This window comes from Mytilus californianus, unplaced genomic scaffold (genome assembly GCF_021869535.1).
Source record: "Mytilus californianus isolate M0D057914Y unplaced genomic scaffold, xbMytCali1.0.p SCAF_1, whole genome shotgun sequence".
NCBI classification, from domain to species: domain Eukaryota; kingdom Metazoa; phylum Mollusca; class Bivalvia; order Mytilida; family Mytilidae; genus Mytilus; species Mytilus californianus.
In genome coordinates, this window is record NW_026262581.1 from 77,131,832 (window position 1) to 77,148,643 (window position 16,812).

The 16,812-nt window shown below is 34.4% G+C and overlaps 1 protein-coding gene across 1 annotated transcript; it reads right to left on the reverse strand.

The window, feature by feature from the left end:
• Window positions 1–227: 227 nt before the first annotated feature.
• LOC127724413 (Krueppel-like factor 7) lies at window positions 228–2,327 on the reverse strand. The gene has a single exon (XM_052231371.1). It carries the CDS (start codon window positions 1,717–1,719, stop codon window positions 793–795), a length of 927 nt encoding a protein of 308 aa, XP_052087331.1. The 5' UTR covers window positions 1,720–2,327; the 3' UTR covers window positions 228–792.
• Between the last annotated feature and the right edge of the window lie 14,485 nt (window positions 2,328–16,812).

Below are 16,812 nucleotides of genomic sequence, written 5' to 3' on the forward strand. Positions count from 1 at the left end.
CTTATTGATTCGTTGAATCAAAGTTTAAATGTGTGTGTTTGTGCGTTTCCCATTAAAAGATGACTAATATTTTACCTGTTAAATAATATAAAAAACTTAAAATGTGACAACTAGATAAATGAAGTACAGTAAAATACTTTAAGTGTGACATATTTCCCACGTGTTAAATGTAATACTATATGCAAATAATACTAAGTAGTTCTGTCTAAAAGACACAACACACTTCATTCAACAAAATAATTTCTATTTATAATAAATTCACATCAAATTGTCCATTAAACGTCAACATTTGTAAAATAGTTATAAAAGCACCAGTGTGTACTGAGTATAAAAATATAAACGGGGAATTCTACAATAATGAGACAACTTGACCGTTGACCTTTTTCATCTGTGTCCATTGTCCAGCAATGTTTGATACGGTCAGGTAGTTTGATATGATAATAAAGGTCACTTGATAAATTTTACTAATATGGCATGTAAAACTTTGATTCTGAATGATATTTAAAACTGTGGTCATCTTAAAGGGCCACCAGATTATGCTGCTAGAGCTTCTGCAGGCGTCTTTGTTTCCAAACTGGGACTCATCCGCACAAAAATGTGATTCAACTAGAGCGTTCTGCTATTAAATATGCGACATTTTATGCTCGAGGCATATGTTACTTAAAAACTTAATTTCCATAATCACTCATTTTCCCACAAAAATGCATAACCACGAAACAATGTTCAGTTAACTGTTAAATAAAATATTGCACAAATCCATGGCCTATGTTTGACCAATCTGATAGCTACTGTCTATCGTTTTCGATGAACTTTCAGATGTTTGGACAAATGGTCTGACCTTGAAAATCTCTTTTCACAAATTTTACACTGGTAAGGTTTAATTCCAGAATGAGATCGTTTATGTCGCGCTAGTTCGTCTGAGCGCGAGAAGCGCCAACCACATCCAGGCCAGGTGCATTCAAACGGTTTTTCGCCGGTGTGTCGACGAAGGTGTGCTTTCAAATGAGAGCTCTTGCTGTACACTTTGTTGCATCCTGCATACGTACAGTGATAAATTTTCTCCTCGTTTTTGTCTTTAGTTGCACTGTTTGTCCTAGGTGTGGAGGTTTTAATATTTCTCATTTTTACAGTGTTTAATAAACTCGATTGCGCTAGTAGAGAATTCGTTGCTAATGTAAACTGTGTGCGGTTAATAAAGGTTTTATTTATATGTGTAAGCGTAGGTGATTTTGATGGCAGTTCTATTTGGTATTCCTGAACAGTTGTACTACTTACACCTAAAGAATTTTTTGCTGCATAGTTGTGCATCAGGTTTTGAAGTCCAACACCTAATACAACGAAATCCTTTTCATTGTTTACAGTTTCATTAGTTTCGTTATTTCCAAAAACATCATCCGTAACTTTCTGTTCTACTACACTTATGTCAGCTTCCGAGCTATCATTTTCCTTGATATGAAAATTGTTCAGATGTGAATGATCCTCGCAAGAAATAGTTGGCATTACAGCAATTGTCTTTTCTAAACTGTCAGCTAATCCCTGAGAAAACAAATATTCAAGATACATTTCATCGTCCATGCTATCTGTGCTCCAAACGCTAGACGGACTACTGCTCCTTTGGCCCTCAGAGCCGATGTCTATTTCGTCACCCGATGAATTTAGTCTCTGAAGAGTATATTGTTCTCTTTCTAAGCTTGACCATAAAGGCATAAAGTCTTCCATTTTATATACATCCAACTTTGAAAGTTTTATAGTTTCACATATATTTTATTATTTGTCGTCTGCTTGACACGACTTCTTCCTTGAGGGTAAAAATGATATCGTACTATATTACAAACTATGTATGTACATAAAAGGTATGCTAGTATATGAATGAACTCAGTCACAGGAAAGTACCTCTGTTGGATTGGACGAGCAGTCACGAGGAGATTGTCACTTTTATATACCCTATAAGTGGGTTTAATTCACTCATTAGCATACAATCCTGTCGGCAAAGATGTGAAGAGACTTGTTGAGAAAATAGGGTCAAAAGTCAAATGTCGACTTCATCCCCAGTCGCTATCTACATCATACATGTAAAACTTGATTAGGACGCATTGCCGTGATATCACCATTATTCAAATTCAAATAATAAATGTTGATAATTTCTATAATCACGTGAAATTACACGTCTGTACATAAATTTCTCATCAAAATCCAGTTTTTCATTCAGTTCGAATTTTAAGATAAAAACATTAATGTTGGAAAGCTTCGTAAACTATCAAAAATAACCACATTACAGATCATTACACTTTAAATCCTCAATACTATACGAATTTACGTTTTTAGTTCATTGATATTTTGGTACTAATAATTTCTAAAAATACACATTACAAATGTTCACATTACTCTTATTTGTTATGTATTTTAAAATAGCCAATCGCATTTACAAATGACAGTGCACGAGACGACGCACCCATCCAGTATATTTCCAATACCAAAATGTAGATTTCTGTAAATACATTTTGAACCTAGGACCACAAGATTTTCACATGTCAAAGTAATGTAATTTAGGACGCAGTAGAACTGAAGAAGCAGCAATATAGGTGGTGTATACTAAAGAACAAGCTATATTGATCAACGAATCAATAAAAAATCAATGCCTACGAGTAAGAAAATCTGTAATCTTCTTTCAGTAGATTGAACGACTTGTCATTCTCTAATATATAATGCAATCTGATGAATCTAACTATTTTATGTTTAAAACTGCTATATATGGAAAGTATGACAAATTAAAAACAAAATCCTTGTAAATTCTATTTATTCCAAGGTTAAAAAATATCCATTGTTGCATTATTTCTAGGTTGAATATCCCATTTTGCACGATCAAAGGTTATAAGGTTGTAAGAATATGAGTATTATTGTAATCAATGAATGTATTATTGAATATTTACTGATTAACCAATTACTTAATTAATTGATTTATTATTTATCTGTTTATTTATTTATCCATCTATCTATTCATCTGTAATCTGATAACATTGACTAAAACAAGTTACAAATGTATTGGTTTTTCGTCAAAAGTTACAAAGCATAAAATAACTATGCATGTACATATACTTGTCCCTTGTCCTATATCATAAGACCGACAATGTCTATTATGCCGGCGTCACACATTGGCGTATAGACCGACGTGCACCAGACGTACAGAGAAAAGTCCGTATACGTTAGGTGCACGCAAGAGGAACGCTAAGCAATCGTTATACGCGCGTTGCATAAGTTTGAAGTACGTCGAAATGGAGAGGTATACGCTTGGTGAACACTATAACTCCAGGAAATTTTTATGCAGCATAAAAATTTTCATCTAGCTTAAGCGTTTGTCAAGCGTATACCTGTTCGCTACACGCACGTACTACATACGTTACAAGCGTGTTGCAAAACCAATGTCTACAGATACGTTTGAGACACGTTCAGGGCACGTTGTATACGCCTCAAGATCGTTCGACTTTTACTTGGACGTATGCCGGGCGTGTTGGTAACATACGCCTGGCGTAGTTTCAGCGTTCTGTGAACGTATAAAACGCACCCGTGGCGTATCAAAAACGTATTCTGACATTCAACGAAACTTGCTCTGACATTTATAGTGGCATATGTCCGTGAAATTACAAGACCAAGTGTATCCAGAAGTAATTCAGACACCCCATAATTACACGTCCCAGACACGCCGAAAGCACGCCGGGATAATCGTCCTATCCGACTCCCAAGTACGACCGGGACGCGTCTCAAATACGTTCAAGGGGCGGTTTTCCTTTGTAGCGTGCATTCCATCTGCGTTAGACAAACGCCAGACATACGCCAACATACGTTACTCAGTCAACGCCCGATAAACGCTTATGTACGCTTCTCGTATGCCCTAAACACGTTTAAAGCTCGTTGTGCACACGATACAGATATGATTGACAAGTTGACTACTTCCAAAATTCTACCGTATTGGCAGCGTACATAGTTTAAGACCACGCCCGGCATACGTCGGTGTTATACGCTGATGTGTGACGCCGGTATAAGTTTGGACAATTTTGTCTTCGTCAAACCATTCATTTTTAGCATTTTGTATGTTTGTTACCTCAGTGACCGAGTGGCGTATTTTACCATCTTCCCTATTACTCAATTGAGTTAGCACTTTGAAGACGACAGCTAACCTCATTGGTATAATACCCACATTTTGTCAATGTCATTCACATGATACATGGTTCTACATTTAACACGTTTTGGTCCTCAATACGAACACATCATACACCCATGAATAAGTACCCGACAACACACACACACACAACATTGTTGTAAACATAACGGTCTTCAAAAGTGAAAAGTACCACATTTCTACCTCTAAATCACTTATGGTTTACCTATATTGAGAGTAGATACTAAAATAACGAATCAATTTGTTAGCCGGCATGGCGTAAAAACGACGAATCAAAGAATTCAACTTTTTATGTAACTAATATAGGACAATGGTGTTGATTAAAAATTACGCCATTCCAGACCATTTTGTTTTCCATATAATAAACATTTCCAATAATTAAGAAGTTCCGGGTCGAATCCGATACCGATACCAATAGAATATGTCATGTAGTTTCCTGTTGTAGTTCTTCTTTATTCTTCCCTCCACAATATGGAGTACCACTACTATATTGTGGTGAGAAAACCAGGACGGGTACAAACAAAAAGATTTTGAAAGCAGAGAAAACTGTTCACCTTATAACCAGCATGACTTTATCAAATGACAATACGAATACTAAAATTTCTAGGCTAAAATAAGAAATAGATACTTAAATTTAGCCACGGGCCCGCGATGTAGCGGGTGTGTTCTGGTGAATATATATATAACAGAAATGCACCCCTCATGAATCAAATAAAATTTTGAATAAATCTAAAGCTTTTCAGTAATTTATGAAAATGTTATAAATACGAGAGTAATAAATATAAATGTATAATACATTTCTAAATCAGAAATGGTTAATTTCGGCATATGTATTCGACGATTATTTGCGATCAAACGTTGCAACTTTTATTTTAACTCAAATACTTTCTGAAGTACAAAATCACAATATAAATATCACATTGTTGAGAGGGAAATAGAGCAGATTGTAACTACAAAGAAAATCGAGGCGGAGCCGAGAAGTGCGATAATGTATAACAAATATCTACCACTAAAGAGGTTACTAATTTGGACAGGCACTCTTTCATATATAAACAAGAAGATGTGGTATGAGTGCCGATGAGACAACTATCCATCCAAGTCACAAATGTGTAAAAAGTAAACAATTATAGGTCAAAGTACGGCCTTCAACACTGATCCTTGGCTCACACCGAACAGCAAGCTATTAAGGGCCCCAAAAAGACTAGTGCAAAACAATTCAAACACATATGTCTGGTCTATTAAACTTTTTATGGTACATACCATTTCCCTTTTGTATTATCAGCTGTAAATGGAATGACAAAATGTACTCTAAAACCCTTTTTTTTTGGGTACAAAATTACTTTGTTAAGTGTAAGTAGATATAAGAAGATGTGGTATGAGTGCCAATGAGACAACTCTCCATCCAAGTCACAATTTGTAAAAGTAAACCATTATAGGTCAAAGTACGGTCTTCAACAAGGAGCCTTGGCTCACACCGAACAGCAAGTTATAAAGGGCCCCAAAAATGACTAGTGTAAAACCATTCAAACGGGAAAACCAACGGTCTAATCTATATCAAAAACGAGAAACGAAGAAACACTTATGAACCACATCAACAAACGACAACTACTGAACATCAGATTCCTGACTTAGGACAGGTGCAAACAAATGCAGCGGGTTTAAACGTTTTAATAGGTACCAACCCTTATCTGAAACAATAGTGTAACATCACAACATAAAAAGACACACTATAAAATATCAATTGAAATGGCTTAACTCAATCAAAAGACATATTAACACAAGTGAACATACACTGAACGAATAAATTTGATCTATAATACAATGTAAATACAAAATCAATAAAATAAGGGGGAGTAGATAAAGGCAACAGTAGTATCCCGCTTTGAGATGTTAAACAATAAAAAAAAAACAACCTTCAACAAAAAGCCGCCAAATACAATAATATACACAGGTAAATGAAAATAATTTTGTTATAAGGTATACAGTTTAAATGGAGAAGTGCATACATGTATTTCCTTATATGCAGTATTCTGAGCTATGATTATAGATATATCTAACCTATGACGAAACAGTAGATTAGATTACCTATAGAAGGAAGGTTTTGCATCACCATCACATAATGTCAAGTTTTCAAATTAGCATGTCATTCTTAGATATAAATGAAAACGGGACTAATAAGTATAGACATGACTGGATAACCACACACCAAGCAAACACGGCAGTAAATTGTGATCTCTGGTTACATTTATACATGGGAAATTGCCTGCTTTACATTCCAAATTCTTTTATGTAAAAAATCAATGACTTCACAGATACTTGCATATCAAGACTCTTGACTAGTTATATCACATGATGAAAATACTGTCGCTTTTATAAAGTTACAAAATCGCCAGTTCTAATTAATCTTACTTTTACGTGAAAACTGACTCATGTATTCTCTGATTGTCATATAAGAATAAAAGGAGTGAGATTAACGCCAATGAGACAGCAATGTAACAAAAAAAAATAAACCAAAGACATATAGATGTCATCATATGGTCAAACTGTTACGGTCAAGTGTTTTTTTATAAATTAAATCGTCTGGCGTCTTAAAAGGCTGTGAACACATTCAAAAGAGACTAGCAAATATCTACCAACAACACCTTCCTTAAAGGATATAAATAAGCAGAACAAAGTGTCTTCGACATTCGAGACATTGGATGGGCACATTGATATGTATACTAAATCCGTTGGATGTTTATACTGATTGATATCATATTCTGAGAGAGCATGATTTATCTATAGTAGTTTACAGTAGCTTTGGTCTAGCTTTTAGTGATTGCGAGTACTATTAGATCGATACTATGGGTCTTCCATCATTTTTTGTTATTTTTTTTTTTTGGTGCTTCGGCCGATCTGATGTTTCAAGTCCTTTCTGACTGATTTTTACAATTAGAGAGTATGTTGTGCTGTTACACCACTGTCCCAGGTTAAGGAAGGGTTAAAGACTGCCTGTCCCAAATCAAGAGTCTATAATTCAGTGGTTGTCGTTGGTTGCTGTCTGTCATATTTGTTAATTGGTTTTAGCAATAAAAAGGTCATTGTGTTTTTCTGGTTTTTTATTGTTTCACATTTTGTCATGCCTGGGCCTCTAAGCCTTTCGGCTCTAATGGCTACATTGGGGGTGGTAAGTTATATTGTTTAAGTAAACCGGAGTACCCGGAAAGAACCACCGACCTTCGGCAGGAAGACAATTGAAAATTGCTGTAGGTAGATCTTGATGTTCTGAAAAGTTTTGCCTTCCCAGATTTATATATATCTATAATGGTTTTCAAGATATTACACAATACTTTGCATTTTGTTCCAATGTTCTTGTTGGTTGGTAGGCAGGATCATCGGACGTATCTTTTTTTCAAACTAGATACTCTGACAATGATTGTGTCTTAAGTTTTGTTCCGATTGACCAATTCAGAGAAGATTTTTGTAAAAATTAACAGACGACGACGGTTCATGCAGTTCCTTTAGGCCGGGTGAGCCAAAAAAAGAGTTTCAGTACTATCTTTTCCATGCCAATGTGAGGCTATGTGAAATAGTACATTAACAATGCATGTTAAAACTGATATACTTGCAATTTATTAAGTTTGATACAAGTGTTGGCTGATTTCGTAATAGAATATCAAATTTAAAGTTTATCATTAAGTGGTATATCATGTTCTTGTATCATACTCGTGTAATTTGTGTATCGTACTAATTTCTGTCCAATTAAGTTGTGATATTGACGACATCAGAATCTATTGGTTCATTGACACCAGGCTCTCCGAATAATGAACCCACGTCTGTAAGCAACAAAAAGTCAAGGACCCACATGGTGCAAAGTATTTATGTCACTTCATCTATCTATATCAAATATTTTTTACCTTGAATCTGCATGTGATTATGCTGTAACTTTCTGTTTCTGTTTTTGTCGGGTAATAGCCTGAGCCAGGCATGGGGTAATGCAAATTTGTGCATGGTAATGCATTACATTTTTCCAAGTTATTGCATGTAGTGTGTAATGCAGCAATTTTTGCATTACATGTGATTGTAATTTGATGCATTACTTTAGCAAAAAGTTGTGTAATTTCATGCATTACATGGCATTACTTTTTTTCACATACTATATATCTTTAACAGATTGTTGGAGATTAAACTAAAACAGAATTTAAGATTTTTTGATTAACTAAGAACATTAGAATATAGCAAAGTACTCTCGACCAATGAAATTGTAGAATTGGATGCCTCTTAATTGTGAAGAATGAATGTAAATCATGTTCTTAGTAAGGGATTATCCTATTATTTGGGTCTATTTACAGTTCAAAACAAAGAGTTTCTATAAATGAGTTACAACTGCCCCAAAGCACATTTATCAGATTGAAAGGTTTTATCACAAAGTGATTGAAACTGACTAAAAGTTGAACTGTGAAACAAACAAAAATCTCAAAATAAGTTGAAGTTTACTGGTGCAGTAAAATTGGTACCGTGAATTTAATTATGGAAATATTAATAACTTCAAATTACTATAAAATTAAACATTACCAAAGCAATGCAAAAAAAAAAGAAAAAAAATCTTTCAGATAAAAAAATAACCTAAATCTTTAGCTTTCCAAAACTTTGATTACTTGATCAGAGGTTGGGGAGAATAGTTATTTCCAATAAATTATTCCGATAAAAAACAGGAATTAAATTTTAAACATATTAAAAACTTTTAAGGGCATTATTTTGAGCATTTCCCTGACATAATGAAACAGTATTTGATGTAAAAAGCCGGACCAAATTATTGGCTGTGAAATAAAATTTAGTTGTAACTCTAATGTATTAATTGATTTAAACTGTAAATAAAACAGGATAATTCCTCACTAATATATTACATGATTTACATTCATACTCACAATCAGGAAACATACAATTCATACCTTTTCTTTCTACTGTTGTGTCACCTAATATCTATAACGCATTTTTTTTTAAATATTTCCCAAATGATAAGAAAGTCCTCACATCACTAAAACTTATCCATAAATGACATGCAGAAAAAGGAAGTCATGCATCAATTATAAACATAGCACTGACAATGAAACTCATTCTTGAATAGATCATTTGAGCCTTGAGCACTTTACAATATTCTAAGTTTGTAAGAGAATGATAATCCCTTACTTCATGATAAGTACTCGCTAACGCTCGTACTTATTCATGAAGAAAGGGATTATCATTCTCTTACATATACTAATCATTTGAATATTGATTTTCTATTTTTTTTTTTCACACTTTACATAAATCACTAGAGGGAATTCGGAGATTAGGCCTTGCCCCAGGTAGAACTTGAAAAGAAAAAAAAATAAAGTGGTATAAATACTAGAACGACCAAATTACAATTCTAAATGAATAACACAACACTGTGTATCAGATAGAGTTTTTTTTTAATTATTACATTTTATTTTATACATTTTCCTGCATAAAAAGATTGATATTTGAAAAGCATTACTGTAAAAGTGTTCCATTGTTGTCAAAAGATCACATGATTAAATAACAGATAATTGAACATTGTCATAAAACACTAATTTGTTTGTTTTACAATCAATCTTATCACCATTTTGACACTTGGTCATAACTTAAGCTCTATGTTTATTATATAATCAGGAAAGAAATTCTCAGTAAATATTTTGATTGAAATTAAAAAAAAAATAAATGCATATTTATAAAAGTAAAGTTAACATTAAGTTAAAATAAGTATTAAACTTCATCTCTGTAATTTCTTTTTTGAGAAAACGCAGAGATGTATACCTTTAAACATTAAAACCAATGATAGAAGAGCAATCTACTTTGATAGTTTTTGTGAAACAGTCGGGTAGTCAGAAATATTATTCATCATGAAACATTCGAAACCATTATGATGTTAAAATGTAATAGTCGTATTGAATATACTTTTTACATGTATACTTAAATTCAATACATGGAACAGTTACTGCATATGCTAGAATCTTTTATGACTTCATGTTGTTTTTCAGAATGTTTGATTTTTCTTTTCACTTGATAATAAAATTTACAAATGTAATGTGTAATTCAATGCATTACTTTGCAAAAGTAATTGTAATATAATGCATTACTTTGATAAATGCATGTAATTGTAATTGTAATTTAATGCATGGTTTTGTCAAATTGATCAATGATTGCACCAATAACATTTTTAGGGGCCTCGATGACCGAGTCGTCTGAGTAGTCGAACTACTGTATCACTAGCCTGTCAACACTGAGGGTGTCACTGTGAGTTCGAATCCAGCACGTGGCAGGTGCGCTCGATTCCAATCTTTATTGACTAGGATTGTCAGTTTTCCTACCGAATGTCGGTGGTTCTCTCCGGTATCCTCTACCAATAAAAACTGACTACCACGAAGTGACATTAGGGCTGAAAATGGTGTTAAACACCAATTTATCAATCAATCAATCAATCTTATAACATTTACGGTACCAATTCTACCTCACCAGATGCGCATTACGACAATTAATGTCTCTTTAGTGAAGCTCGAGGTCAAAATATTTGAACATAAAAAACCTAACTTTAGAGTAAAGATTCCATGCAAAACTTGAACTGTATCCTGGAAAAAATTGTTTAAGACAAATTGCCACGTCTCATGTTCCATTTATCATATGAAAAATGAGAGCCCAAAACCGGATTAAGGAAGTTCGCTCTTCTGGTTCAAAATAACAAACCGGGATGCGGTATTCTAGTACGTAGATGAAACCGGAAGCTATTTATCTAAACGCACGTAAGAACACCTTTATCGTTTTAGAAGACCCCATACATTTAAAAGTATCATTTATCAACACATTAAGAAGAAGAAGAATCCTATTAAATATCTAACAGGTCAACCTTTAGAAGTAGTAAATAAGCAAACTGGGGAATCTCATTCAAAATTTGTACGATCACGGAAAATAATTGAATTAAACTAGATTAAAAAAGTACATAAAATTGAGAATGGAAATGGGGAATGTGTCAAAGAGACAACAACCCGATCATAGAGCAGACAACAGCCGAAGGCCACCAATGGGTCTTCAATGCAGCGAGAAACTCCCGCACCCGGAGGCGTCCTTCAGCTGGCCCCTAAACAAATATGTATACTAGTTCAGTGATAATGGACGTCATACTAAACTCCAAATTATACACAAGAAACTAAAATTAAAAATGATACAAGACTAACAAAGACCAGAGGCTCCTGACTTGGGACAGGCGCAAAAATGCGGCGGGGTTTAACATGTTTTTTGAGATCTCAACCCTCCCCCTATACCTCTAGCCAATGTAGAAAAAACAAACGCACAACAGTACGCACAGTAAAACTCAGTTTAAGAGAAGTCCGAGTCCGATATCAGAATAGGAAACAAAAGAAAATAAACAAAATGACAATAATGACAATAAGCTGGCATGTCAGTAACTGCTAGTAGTCTGTTGTTAATTCATGTTGATCATTGTCATTTTTCTTAGTTTCTTCTGTTACCTACTCTAACATCGGACTCGGACGCACTTCTTTTAAACTAAGTTTGACTGTGCGCATTGCCGTGTGTTTATCTATTCAACATTGGCTAGATGTACAAGGGGAGGGTAGAGATCTCACAAAACAGGCCGTACTTTGACCTATAATTGTTTACTTTTTACACATTGTGACTTGGATGGATAGTTGTCTCATGCCACATCTTTTTGTTTATATTAACCCCGCCGCATTTTTGCGCATGTCCCAGGTCCAAAGTCAGGAACTTCTGACCGTTGTTAGTCTTGTGTGTTCTTTGGGTTTCGGAGTCTAGGGTGACGTCCATTTCTCCGCTAAACTAGTATAGGCCAGCTGAAGCCCACCTCAGGGTCCTTGATTTTCTCGCTGTGTTGAAGACCCATTGGTGGCCTTGGGCTGTTTTCTGCTCTTTGGTGGGGTTGTTGTCTCTTTGACACAATATCCGTTTCCATTTTTCCATTCTCAATTTTATTGAAAAATGATAGGTCCGTGTCCTTGGTTTTGAGATATAATCAACTAAAAAATTTGCGGGAAATGATTCTCTCTAGATTTTTCATACATTTGACATTGGTACCTTTTTTTTCAAAAACTATGAAAAAATAGCAAGGATTTTATAAGATTTTCAAAACTATATGTTACAGAACTATGAAAAGAAAAGTAAGGGTTAGCGGGAATGATTGGCACTACATGGATAAAAAAGAGGATTCCGAAATCTGACAAAAAGTCAAAAACAAGAGTAGCGAACATCCTTAAGGCATCTATAACATTATAACGGAACCAAAAAAGGTAAGCTGACATCAATGGGCCAATCAAAATTATAAGTCGAAGGAGGACAGCCAACAAAATATGTCCCAAATGAAAACTATGGCGGACAATAGGTTACAGAACACTACACACAAAACTAAACATTGGGCCACTCGAATCAAATAAACATCGGTGATAAACTCCGGTGCTCCGGAATTATATCAGCCGAAGAATAACAAGAAGCACGCCTGTATCGCTCACCTTGTGCCATGAAAAAAATGTTAGTCTGCTAATGAAGATCTCTAATTACACATTATTTTGTAGCTGATCTTTTTTACAACTATAGCTCCTATAGATCTATCTATTCTATTTTCAGTTTAGATAGATCTTCACATGATGATCATTTTTATATTTAACACGTTTAACATAGGTCCTATAGTTTTCAAGATAACAGTCACTGTGAGAAGTGGTAAAAATCTAATTTGAGGGACAATAACTCCATAGAGGATCTTCAGATTACTCCGGGCTGAAATTTTTCGGGCAGATGGAACTGCTTAATGCAATTTAAACCCTAAACGTAGCTCCTATAGTCACGTAACAACAGCCAATAGATATACGAAGATGTGGTATGAGTGCCAATGAGACAACTCTCCATCCAAGTCAAAATTTATAAAAGTAAACCAATATAGGTCAAAGAATTGCTCAAAATGATTTTTGGGGCAATAACACCAAAAAGGGGCCAAACACTTTCTTAAATTTTCAGCAGTAGATAGAATTTTTAGTCAGCTGACCATTTTAACCACGTTTATCCCTAATGGCTGCAGTCACTGAGGTATCCTTCAAAAACTGCAATTTGACCCGTTTGTTATATTTCAAGCCATGGTGGCAGTGTTGGTTGATCAACCTGGACTCCAAAGAAACAACCATTATGGTAAACATCGTATAGATGTAACAGACAATCTATGTAATTAATTCATTGAGTGGTTTCAGCTAGGGGAAGATTTTAATCAATGAAAGGACATAATCTTTAAAGAAAAGTTTACGGATGACGGATAACGAAGGACGAACGACGGACGTCAAGTGATGGAAAGTCGAAGGGAATTATGTTCATGTGTGACAAATATTTCTTTTAACGGCTACCGTAATCGGCAGTGTATAGTACGCACTGAGTTGTTTAAGATCGTAAAAAAAAAACCGACTTCAAAGGAGTAGGTCCAGTAAGACCCCTTTTTGGCCCCAAAATATAGCAGTTTTACAAAATTGTTAAAATGTAAACTTTAAGTTATTTATTGGTAAGAAGAATGCTTCTGCTACATGAATATGGGCTGTATTTGACAATACAATGCACATATATCGGGTACTAGCATCCTTTAGCCAGGCTAAATTACTGAAATCTTCACAATTTTAGCATTTTAGTTAAATTTTAGACGGTTTCCGTTTAAAATGAAAGTGGCCGCATTTGTGTTCATTCTTAATATTGAAATGTAAGTTGTATTTGATGATAATACATAACATATATAAAGGTTGAGGATGAACACGGATGCGGCCACTTTCATTTTTGACAAAAACCATCTGAAAAGTGACATTTTTGGCTTATTTAATATATTTTTCATATTTAAGCTTGAATCGGAGCGTTTTTAATGAGTAAATCAGTTAAAATCTTTCACATAAACTAATAGAATCAATTGAAATAGACACTTTAGTGTTGAAAAAGTGTCCAAAATCCTTTGTCATATGAACCTGCAATTTGAGGCCAAAATCGGCCCTTACCGGACCTACTCCTTTACATTCAGAAAGTTATATTAGCTACTCCCTTGTAAGCAGCAACTCTCTAGGAAAAGAAATACCGATATGAAACGCAAGCTCCGGAATACCCTATCAACCGGGAGAGACATACTCCAAGTTTTGCTACATATAGAAAGTTCACAATGGGGAAATTCATCTCTTTTATCTTAGAGATTAGTTCTAAATCCGACCCTAACTGTTGATTTCTAAATGCAAGACCAGAAAGGAAATGAAATAAACACCTTATAAATTTCGTAAGTCCCAAACGCCGGATTAACCTTCAATAGGAAAGCTCAAACCAAAACACTTGAAAACCAGGTATGCCACGTAAATACGCTGCAACGTTAGGAGCTATATGACCAAAAGAGGACCAAAACAGAAAAAGCCAAATTCATCTAAGGTTAATTTTACCTGAGTTGGAACCTTAATTTCTTAATTCATGAACGGGGAATGTTATAAGTCATGCCAGTGCCGAAGCACTGACTATACTATGGTAGTATCATTCATTCAAACTTCAATGAGATAGATGCATTCAAGTTCCCAAACTATGAATTATTCAATGAAAGGACATATAAAAGCCTTTTTGAAGTAAAACATGAAGGCACTAGCATGGCGACGACAATGTGAAGATGGACGGGATGAAAACATTATGCCATACGCAACTTCGTAGCATGGGGTATAAGATTATAAGACATTTATTGTGCATGATAATGACACAATTTATTGTAGGGATTAAGGTTTGTTTCCTACACAAACTGTTATAGCATGGGGCAATTTTAATATAACAAAGATAATATCCATATATTATAACTTTTCATTTATTTTGCTAGGACAAATGAAAATGGGACAGAACATGACAGTAAATAATAGATGTTTGCTATAAGGAATACCTCTTCTATGCTTTTGAAGAAAGTCCAAATATTTGTGGCAGTACCATGCAAGAGCTGACTTAACTGTAAAAAACCTGAACAGGCTCCTAAAAGCCTGAATGCTCACCTTGTAGGCCATGTGAGCTAAAAAATGTAATTTATCAGTAAATTCATATATCTGTATACCCAACAAAAAGAGTAAGGAGATACCAAGGGGCAAATCAAAAACCATAAGTAAGAAAAAAGAGAGACAAAACTATCACAGAAGGAAAAAATGTGGATTGTGTCCACATGTGGACACAGATGATGCCCCCGCTTGCATATCATATAGTTATAAAGGGACATAACTGAAGAACGGTAAAAGTGACGCTACCCAAATTTGAACCTGATCTGAGTTTTGTGGTAATAAGCATTGTGTGTAAGTCTCATAACATTTGGTTGAGGCAAACTAAAGTTAGAGAACGGAAACAAACTAGAACGGTTGTGTATAAGTTTTACAACATTTGGATGAGACAAACTAAAAAATTCAGCAATTTTTATGTTTATAATGGGACATAACTCTAGAATGGTAAAAGTGTTGCCACCTAATTTCGTACTTAATCTGTATTATGTAGTAATTAGCATTGTGTATAAGTTTCATAACATTTGGTTGAGGCAAACTCAAGTTAGAGAACTGAAACAAAAAAAATGTACTTGATCTTTACTGAGTTTTGTTGGAATGAATATTGTGTATAGGTTTCACAATCTTTGGCTGGGGAAAACTTCAGTTACAGAATGGAAACTAAAAAATTTTGCAATCTTTCTATTTATAAAGGGGCATAACTCAATAATGGTTAAAGTGACACTACCCAAATTCAACTTGATCTGTGTTTTATCAGTGGTAGTCAAAATTAAACATTGCATTGTATAAAGCATTGATTGTAGTTGATTCAACTATAATCATGGTCAAAGGAAGATAACTCCAATTTTAAAAATATATTATATAAACTTGATATTTAGAAGAAAATAAAAATTTTGCAATTTTTCCTTTTATAAAGGGGCATAACTCTAGATCGGTTAAAGTGACACCACCAAAATTCAAACTTGATCTGTGTTTTGTGGTAATAAGCATTGTGTATAAGTTTCATAACATTTGGTTGAGGCAAACTTAAGTTAGAGAACGGAAACTAAAAATTATGCAATATTTCCTTTTATAAAGGGGCATAACTCTAGATCGGTTAAAGTGACGCCACCAAAATTCAAACTTGATCTGTGTTTTGTGGTAATAAGCATTGTGTATAAGTTTCATTACATTTGGTTGAGGCAAACTCAAGTTAGAGAACGGAAACCAATTTCGGGACGTACGTACGTACGTACGTACGTACAGACGGACAAGGGTAAAACTTAATGCCCCCTCCGGTACGGCGGGGGCATAAAAAATTGTACATTATATTAGTTTTGAGGTAATGAATATTGTGTATAGGTTTCATAATGTTTGGTTGGGGCAAACTTAAGTTACAGAATGGAAACTAAAAATTTTGCAATCTTTCGATTTATAAAGGGGCATAACTCAATAATGGTTAAATTGACACAACCCAAATTCAACTTGATCTGTGTTTTATCAGTGGAAGGCAAAATTAAACATTGCATTGTAAAAAGCATTGATGGTAGTTGATTCAACTATAATCATGGACCAAAGGAAGTTAACTCCAATTTGAAAAATTACTTGAATAATGACATTGAT

Excerpts from the sequence above, each read along its gene's own strand:
- LOC127724413 (XM_052231371.1), bottom strand. The coding sequence starts at position 1,719 with ATGGAAGACTTTATGCCTTTATGGTCAAGCTTAGAAAGAGAACAATAT.